The 9,843-nt window shown below is 45.4% G+C and overlaps 1 protein-coding gene across 1 annotated transcript; it reads left to right on the forward strand.

Annotated features, from left to right (window-relative positions):
- Positions 1 to 812: 812 nt before the first annotated feature.
- Positions 813 to 5,286, forward strand: LOC120682528 (TBC1 domain family member 13-like). Its single transcript, XM_039964484.1, has 9 exons — positions 813 to 1,264; positions 1,385 to 1,477; positions 2,473 to 2,577; positions 2,847 to 2,999; positions 3,574 to 3,672; positions 3,758 to 3,886; positions 4,376 to 4,555; positions 4,656 to 4,772; positions 4,857 to 5,286. The coding sequence occupies exons 1-9, from the start codon at positions 965 to 967 to the stop codon at positions 5,019 to 5,021; spliced, it is 1,341 nt and encodes a 446-aa protein (XP_039820418.1). The 5' UTR covers positions 813 to 964; the 3' UTR covers positions 5,022 to 5,286.
- Positions 5,287 to 9,843: the final 4,557 nt, after the last annotated feature.

Here is a 9,843-nt window from a genome sequence, read left to right on the forward strand (position 1 = left end):
AGCCTATCCCATGATTCGGGCAGGCAACGATATGAAAGGTAGAGAAAACTCGCCTAAGAAGATCATTATCGTGGGCGGACGACTCTCAGGTGTAGGACTTGATGGTGTGGATCTTGAGCAGGAGGATGAGGACGCTGATGAGGTGTGTCACGTCGCCAGCGAGCCTGAAGGCGTTCATCTCGCCGGCCTTCCCAGGATCAGCACGCTTCCATCGTTGATCCGCGCGCTCCGACCCACCCTCCGCCGCCTGCTTGCCGATCCGCGCCGTGCACGTGGGACCCCGAAAGCGAGAGAAGGCGGGTGGAGTGGGGACAAAGGAGAGGTGCCGAGCGGGGACGGCGGGATCACGCTTGCGAGTTCTCAGCCGTCGGATTAAAATCCTCAGCCGTCCGTTAGAGGGGGAAGGTGTTTGTACGAATTTTGAGTGTAGGAACATTCACATTTGATGATATTTGTTTCCAAATCATTTTTTGTCATGTTTGAACATTCACGTTTGCAATTTAATTTAAATACCTATAAAATCCTTCCATCCTTGCTATGGTATAGTCTGATTTGACAGAGTAGATACCTACCATTTCTATTACTCTTATTTTAGATGGAAATCTTCACCTGACTTTGTTTTGATGATATTTGCTTCGTTCTCATGTACTAGACACATGCTCTTGCGGAATAAGTTCATAAGTCCATTCTCCAAATTAAAGTAAGTGTTTAGCTTCTGAATTTAGCATAAAACCAAATTGCCGGTGCCGTTTACCTAAAGCAGAAGAGGAGGGGGAAAAAGAGAAGAAAAAGAAGGGAAAACCCATCGGCCACTGCGCACCAGGGTCCCTGGTCCAACCCACCCGTCGGCGGTCGGGCTCGATCCCCGAGAAGGAGACCGGCCGCCACCCCCACCGCTCCCCACCTGGCCCATCCGCAGAGTCCCCACTCCTAAACCCCGCCAGCTCGCGCCGCCGCCGGCGACATGGCCGACGGCGCCACGCCCAGGCGCAAATCCGTGCCGGACTGGCTCAACAGCCCGATCTGGTCCGCGCCTCCCTCGTCCCCGCGCCACCGCTCCCCGCCCCGCTCGGCGCCCTCCCCGCCCCAGCCGCCGCCGCCTCCCCCGCCACCGCCCCAATCGCCCCGGGATCCGGTCCCCACCCCTCCTCCGAACGCCCCCCGCGACGGCGACGGCTCCGGCTCCGACGACGAGGGTGAAGGCGCCGGCGCGGGCGCGGCCGGCCGGTCGCGGGCCCACCTCGTCGCGGAGTTCAGGGTCGCGGTGAGTGCTCTCGGCGATCGGGATGGGATTCTTACTGATTGTTGAGCACTTGAGTTGGGGAGCGTTTCGGGCTCACCTCGCTTGCTCGTGTCCTTGCGGCTCTCCCCGCGACCGCTGCAGCTTGACAGGAAGGTGGTGGATCTGGCGGAGCTGCGGAGGCTCGCGTGCCAGGGCGTACCCGACGCCGCCGGGTTGCGGCCCGTCGTCTGGAAGGTCCGGAAATCCCGCTTATGCTCTCCTAGTGTCCTCTATTCGCTACGTAACAACTGAATGTTCACCCCGATCGAGTGCTTGTTCTATTACTCACGTAGTCACAAACTCAGATGCTAGAGAAATGGCATTGCGTATGTTGGAGTTCATGTTGATGGTCCTGTACTAGTTCCGGAGCGGATAGTCATGCCTAGATGGGCAATTTTTCTCTGCCAACTCTTTCGAAAGTTCATATCGTATATGAATGCCGATCACATACATTTTCCTTTCGAGTTGAACCCCATTTCCATCAAGGATCAATAAAAATACCACAGCGTTGTTACAAGAGCCTGGACAAGTAGGGATAATTTGTCAGCAAAGTGAGGGGGGGCTAAGCTGAGATCAATAACTGAAGAAGTGTTCTTCACCCTGGTTTGGAATATTACAGCAGTTTTGGTTAGCAGGTAGGTTGACCAATAAGTTCCATGCATCTTTTTTCATTGATGCACAGTCCACACCTAATAAACGATTGCAGTATCACATCATGATATTTTGGGGCCTAGTGGTTCAGTAGAAACTTTAGCAGTATTACATCATGATACTTTGGGGCCTATTGGTTAAATAGAAACTATAACAGGGTATTTTTAGTACCTAACTGACGAGACCCCAGGGTTGCTTGTCAGTTTGGCATTATTGTGTTATTTGTGCTGAATTATATTCCATTGCACGTATCATTTTGGATTTCTGCCATTTTGCCATATCGACATAGAATGTTTCTGGGTCTGCTGGTGGTGGGTGGGGGGGGGGGGGGGGTGCTAATCAGTGTTTTAAAGGCAACAAAGCGGGCTGGGTATGCCTGGACGCCTAGGCGACAAGGCATGGCTGTTACCCAAGGCGAGCTGGGTCCGCCTGGATGCCTAGGCGACACCTTTAAAACACTGGTGCTAATTTTGGTCTTTACAAATTTTCTCCGAGTTCGGTACACTACAAATTTATTTGACTTTTTCGATAGTTAGCAGCTTCTCTTGGGGTACTTGCCAACTGATCGTGCTCTATGGCCTTATGAACTGGAGAAAAAGCGGTCCCAGTACAGTGCTTTCAAAGATGAGCTTCTGGTTAACCCTGTAAGTTTTTCATGCATATATAATTTCACAAATTGTTTACTATTGCTAATGCGTGTCTAGCTATATGATTTATTGAAAAAAGGCCAATCTCAGCCATTAGCAATAGAGCTCAGCTTTCATCGGAGGAGTAAATATATTACATTTTTACATTTTGAACAAATCAATCACGCATATGGCCAGTATTTTAGAGTGCTGCAGATTTGTTGATTTTTCTATTTTATTTTACTTTTTTATCCACCTGTCTAGTAATACATTTATGTTCTGGTCAGTCAGAAGTTACTCGAAGAATGGAGGAAATGACTGTTTCCAAAAGGGAGAAACATGATGCTGAAGGAACTGGTGTGCTACCAAGGGCGGAGATTGTTCGTGATGAGCATCCTTTAAGCCTCGGGAAAACTAGTGTTTGGAACCAATACTTTCAGGTAACATTAATGAATACTAAAATTACTTGCTGGTGGGTGCTCCATTTTTGTATTATATGTTGCACTCTACCATCATTGGTATTGTTCCATATAGTAATTGCTCATGTTGGCCCAGACTATTTTTGCCATGTGCTTATATGACAATACTTTCAACATTCTAATTTTATCATATACAGTTTTCTTGCAATGTGAACGAACTTATGGTGATTCAACTCTTTATTTACTGTAATTCGCATCTTGTATTTAAAATATGCCTACCTGTCCCATCTGTCATTAGAAAAGTTAAAAATAATGGTTGTGAATTTCTATCTGGAGAGCGGTCCATATAGTGACCTGATTAAAAGTTTTCACTCTGGACATGGAAATTGAAATCATCATGAACTTAATAGGTTCTTGAATCGCTAACTGTTGTTCTTATTATACACTTTGCAGCTGTAATTTTGTTTGATTTCATACTGCATTTTGCTACTGTTCAGTATTCACTGTCCCCCCTTTGTTTGCACCGTTAGCCAACTTTTATTGTGAATATCTTTCCTGCAGTTTAAACTAAAATATTGACCATTCGATACTGCAGGAATCTGAAATTATAGAGCAGATTGATAGAGATGTTAAGCGTACTCATCCTGAGATGCAATTTTTCAATGGGGACACTTCAGATTCCTTGTCTAATCAGGTAGGTATATCCTGAAATGAGGTCACTTTTTCATTGTCATTCACGTTGCTTTCGCTATTCTTGACATGATGTGTTTTGTTTTCAGGAGTCACTGAAGCGTATACTTACCATCTTTGCAAAACTAAATCCGGGTATAAGATATGTACAAGGAATGAATGAGGTTTTGGCACCTCTCTTTTATGTTTTCAAGAATGATTCAGATGAAAATCATGCTGTAAGTGTCCTCTGATGTCACCACATGCTTACACATAGAAAAATGAAAATTTGTTCATGCTGGTTTGCTGATGGAAAAAAAAACATTGATGACATCAATCCTGTGTGATATTTCCTGGCCTTAATCTCCCATAATGGGTTCGACATTGTTTTGTTTAATTTGAATTTTCTGAAAGATAGCATGCCTGTTGGAGTGTGTTTCTAATCTGGTGTAGTACTTCCTCCAAATGTTTATTTCAGCTGCCCTAAAAGAATGTTTATTTCAGCTAAAGAGATAGCTTTGGATAGGAGCGCTTGAAGACTAGCTATCAATGTGCCTGAACCTTGAACTTATTTCTTTCGGGTTTCATCTCTAGCCTACCCCAACTTGCTTGGGAAAAAAGGCTACGTTGTTGTTGTTGTTGTTGTTGTTGTTGTATTTCAGCTTCTGAAACATGTCGAGGCAAAGATAATTTCAATGCATGACCAGATGTGCCTTACTTATGAACAGGCTTCAGCAGAGGCAGATGCATTTTTCTGTTTTGTTGAGCTGCTTAGTGGGTTCCGAGATAACTTCTGCAAGCAACTTGACAACAGTGTGGTTGGTATACGCTCCACAATCACTAGACTGTCACAACTTCTGAAGAGGCATGACGAGGAGCTCTGGCGGCATTTAGAGGTTGTAACCAAGGTATTTACTCGAACCTCGAAGAACCCTTCTCTCGTGATTGAGCATATGGAGTATATGTACATCTGTTCCCATTTCCAGGCTAACACCCGTTGTGTTCCAGGTTAATCCCCAGTTCTACTCATTCAGATGGATCACCTTGCTGTTAACACAGGAGTTCAAGTTCAGTGACTGCCTCCACCTATGGGACACTCTACTAGGCGATCCAGAGGGGCCACAGGTCAGGGAACTACCATCTTCAGTTCCATGCTGCGTGATGCATTTTGAAGCACGTGAGACTAAAACTCTCTTGCTCCGGATGCAGGCTACCTTGTTGCGGATCTGCTGCGCGATGCTGATACTTGTCCGGAGGCGGCTCCTGGCTGGAGATTTCACTGCAAACCTCAAGCTCCTCCAGAGCTACCCGCCCACAAACATCGACCACCTGCTGCACATCGCTAACAAACTGCGAGGGCCGCTTCCCTACTGATCATGTTTCTGGTTCCACTTCATATGTTTTGATGCCGGTTCATACGATCCAAGAAATGGTGCACTAGAAGCTCTGTAAATGGACTTCCCACAGGTGCTTGGTGATTATTGATTTGAAATTGAGTGCACTGGTTCTCGTGCAGTGTCAGTTCGATGCCGTTTGTAGCTTGCTTGCTGTGTTCGGCTGAACACGAGCACCACCACTGGGAGCCCGTGCATTCAGCAGGTCAAGTAAAGAAGTGCACAAAGGTTTGGCAATCTGTCAATTTGTTTCCTTAAGTGGCCTTGCGTATTTTCCTTTATCCCACGTAGTACTAGGCTGGGGCCTCGGGTAGTACGTTTTGGTATTGGTAACCACAAATGCCGCTTTGGTGTTATTAATTTGGTAGGTAAATATCGCAAAACGATCGGTAGAATTATCACAAAAACAAAGTGATTTCAAAGCTACATCACTGAAGTAGAGTATTGACGATGCTCGCCATGAAACTACATATTTGAAAATGCATTACAAAGTTAAATATTAAAGGTGTATTGTATGGAAAAGCAACTTTGAGCTAGATCCTGTTTGGATCCCAGACTATTTTTAGTATTTTCCCTTTATTTTGTGATACTACGACTTAAGGTCCTTCGGATTCCATGACTAATTTTTAGCCATCAAACTGAGAAAATTCCTTATTTAATATTAGCAACGTTACTTATTCTCCAAATTTGATTTCCTATATAACCGTCTATTTTCACCGTGTTAATGAAAAGATCATTTTGCCCCTGACTTGCCCGATACGTTTTGCATCCAATAATTATGTAATGTTTGAAATGGATGTATGTGAACGACTAGACATCATGTATGTTTGAATATATAGTGGATCATTTTCTTAAGATGTTGGATGCAAAACTTCACTAAGGCACGTGAGGGGCAAAATCGACTTCAACACCATTACTTGTAGCCCTGCAAATGGGTTGGAAACTAAACTATACCCACACTAATCCATTCTCACGAGAGAAATTAAGATCCGACTCTTGACGGGGGTTCACATGTAATTCTAGCCATATTGCTTTGCACAGGGTAGCTGCTAGTCATACTAAATCATCTCCAATAAAGTTCGGTCAATTTCGATAAAATTTTATAATGTGAACGTGATGTTTTATTTCTAAGGTCCGGCTTTTGATGTGGGGCCCACGTGTAACTCTAGCCACACTACTTTGCACAGAGTAGCTGCTAGTCATACTGAGTCATCTCCAATAAATTTCGGTCAATTTCGATAAAATTTTATAGTGTGAACGCGATGTTTTATTTTTAAAGTCCGGTTCTTACGGGACCGATATTTATATATAGTCATACTGTTTTGCAGTAAGTATCCGTTTTAGCCCACCCCAATCTGCACTTACATAGAACCAGCTCCACCCGCCCCATTACCTAATACAACCTATTTGAACCCACCCAAACATAATACATATCAAAACTCAACCCATTAAACTCATTTCAACCCAACATATTTGCAGGGCTAACCATCACCCACCACCGGTGAAAATATATGATTGTGCTGGTGGTTGTGAGAGAAAAGTATTAATGGCTCAGCCGAATAGAAAATTGGGAGCTAATTCAAACCTAGTGTTAAATAGGAAGTATTAAACATTGGGAGATTAAGAAAGGAATAAGTGACTTTATTAGTGTCAGATAAGGAATTTTTTCTAACTTTAGTGATAAGTGATCGAAACAGGACTAAAAAGTTGAACTAAAAATTTGGCACATCCTGAATGAAGCTTAGTCCATTAATCTTTCAAAGTAGCTAAGGGTATGTTTAGTTTGCTGCTCGGTTTGCTGCTCGATCTAGCCTGGCTCGTATTAGGGAGCTAGGCTACCATTAGCCCGGCTCAGTGTGAGAACCGCCCAATTTGATACTATTTTAAACGAACCGCCGGTCATTATTATCCAGATGAGAGTTAACACGTGCTTGCCGGAGAGCGTGCCACGTATTATCCCACATCTAGAGACACGAATAACCGACACGTCATTCATCAAAAATAATATCAAATCCGGTAGTCCCGGTATGTGCTCCAACATACGCCCAGAATCAGCATATGCACATTCCGTTAACAATCAAATACATTGCCAAAAATTCACAAAGAGCAGTTTTATACAATCAGAGTTCACAGCTTAATATAACAAGTTCAACATAGGTGAGTTTCAAACTTCACTTACAAGCCTTGGGCTCACGAAAGCCATATTAAACAGAAACATAAAGTTTATTGCTTTTACATGCTCTCGCGAAGCTCGATTACGATAAAGACTTACTAAAGTAATGACGTCTTGCTCAAGGACATCATTACAGCCACCACGACCTATTCTTCCCCCGCGTTTGGATCAGCGGGGTAGAAATGGCCGAACACCACTTCTGGCTCACCTGCAACTATGTTTAGAAAGCAACCTGAGTACAAAAGGTACTCGCAAGACTTACGCGATTACATAAGCAAGGATCATGCATTGGCTCAAGCAAAAGCTTTAAGATTAAGTAATTATTGCATAAGCATTAGCTCTCTACACTATCACCTATCAGAATTAATTAATCTTGCCCAACCCCAAACACTTTTAGTTGATTAAGAGAGTAATATAATAATCAATAGATCATTGACAAGACATGATTCCAAAACCAACAATACCGAAACTCTCTAAGAGGAATTCAGCGAACCAAGAGCTTGCTCATATCCGAGAGCGCGGCAATTCGAATTGATTATAACCTTGCAAGGGTGTACTACTTTACCCACACGACGCGAGGACCATGCGACTCACCCAACCGATCACGTCGGGCAAGGGGGTACTCACGTCAACCGTTCCCAACAAGGCTCAACCGTTGAGGGTACGCCCAGCTTGCGCGTGGAGATTTAGTTCTATCGGAGACTTCTCTAAACTTTCCTACACATAGTTCCACCCGGGGACACACTAAATCTCCCTGCATAGGCCTTGGCCATGCATCTGGGACCGGGCCCCAATGATCAAGTCAAAGAAGGTATTTGGCTCATCCGTTCCATTATATTGGATATGTGGTAGCACGGAAAGGTGCTCAAGGCCGATGGCATCCACTCGGTCCTTAATCGATCCAAGCGGACTATGCCCATGTGACTTCATTCTCTAGGCCCTACCATTCCGCTCGAATCTCGGTACTACCAAACTCTACTTGCCCTAGCTCAAGTGCGATCAAGGATAAACAGGTAAGTGTGATAATCCAAACCATTCCCTTCTAGCAAGCAATATAAGTATTCTAAGCAGGGCTAAGAATTTAGTCAAATTAAGTAGTTCATTGACTAACAAGTGACAGAGGCATGGATAACAATTCAAGGAAGGGTAATGCAGGAAATTAGGTACAAGAATGCAATACAAAATATAACATATAACCCAACATTACCCGGTGAGATAGCTAAACTAAATCAGATTAAATAGGTGCAAGGAATATGCTTAGCTGCTTGCCTTGGTTAACTTCCGACTCGACCACGAACGGGATTCCGGGTTCAGGCTCCACGGACTCGGCGGGCTCCACGGGTTCGTTCTCCGACGGTTCGGTCACTAAAATGCATGAATGCGATGCACGAATTAAGAAATGAACTAAACAACAAGAATAAATCATGAAATAATTTGGGAATGCAGAGGACAATGCAATTAACTCATGAAAATTGGTTTTGCAGGAAAAGCATTTTCCTATAAGTAATCATAAATAGATCAATTTTCAGCTACTCTAAGCAAGATAAATCATAAAAGGCATGCAAACTTATCTAAACAAATCCAAGAAAATTATCATGGAAACTAGGCAGGAACACAAGTCTAACAAAACTGGTTTTACTAATTTCTCACTTTCCAGCAAAAAGTTCTATATTAAACCATTTTCAGATAAAGCATAAGAAAACAAGCTAAAACTTTGATACACAGCAAGGAAACATATGAACAAGTTGCACCACTAAAAACTACACCTCACAAGGAGTCTAACAAAATTTAGTTTGAGATTTTTCTAGCAATACACAAATAACCAAGCATTAAACTCACTTTTGCAAGATAGAACTATAGATAAATCTACAGCAAAGTAACATGCAAAAAATATTTTTCCTAAGTAGATCTCAGCTAGAGGAATCTAACAAAACAAGTTTCATAATTTTTGGAGCTATACACGAATTTCTACACAATTTACAAGATTGCAGAAAAACTAAACATCACAAAACCCTAACTAATTGCCAGATCCACCCTATCCCACACCCGCAGTCGCTGACAGGTGGGGCCCGCTGGCCAGCGGCCCACCCAGCCGGGTCAAGGCAGGGCACGCGCCCTGACCACGGCGTGGGCGCGGCCACGGCGTCGCGGGCGACGCGCGGTGCGCGCGCACACGCGTGCGCGGCGACGGCGAGCGGCGGCGGCGCGAGGCGGCGCGGCGAGGCGGGGCCAGAGCGAGGAAGGAGAGGTGCGCACGGCGATGCAGAGGTAGAGGCGAGGCTCACCAGCGGTGGTGCGGGCGAGGAGCGGCGGCGGACCGGCGGCGCGATGGGCAGAGGCGGCGGCGGACGGAGGCGCTCGCCGGCGGCTCTGCAGGGAGGGAGAGGGGGCCGGGTTAGGGGCGAAACCGAGTGAGGGAAGGGAGGAGACGCTTCCTGCGCAAGGAATTGAGCCGCGGCTCACCGGAGCGGCCGAATCGCGGCGGCGGGCGGCGACGGGAGCTCGGGCCGGCGGCGTTAATGGAGAAGGGGAAGGCTAGGGTTAGGGTTTGAGGGGAATGGGGGTCGGGCGGGGTCTTGAGGCGATGAGAGGAGGGACGGATGGGCACGGCGCACGAGGATGGCCGGCA

The sequence above is a fragment of the Panicum virgatum genome, chromosome 7N (assembly GCF_016808335.1).
Source record: "Panicum virgatum strain AP13 chromosome 7N, P.virgatum_v5, whole genome shotgun sequence".
Classification (NCBI taxonomy): Eukaryota; Viridiplantae; Streptophyta; class Magnoliopsida; order Poales; family Poaceae; genus Panicum; species Panicum virgatum.

Excerpts from the sequence above, each read along its gene's own strand:
- LOC120682528 (XM_039964484.1), top strand. The coding sequence starts at position 965 with ATGGCCGACGGCGCCACGCCCAGGCGCAAATCCGTGCCGGACTGGCTC. Across the intron at positions 3,673-3,757 it reads CAGATTCCTTGTCTAATCAG|GAGTCACTGAAGCGTATACT; the intron begins GTAGGTATATCC and ends TTTTGTTTTCAG. Across the intron at positions 3,887-4,375 it reads ATTCAGATGAAAATCATGCT|GCTTCAGCAGAGGCAGATGC; the intron begins GTAAGTGTCCTC and ends ACTTATGAACAG.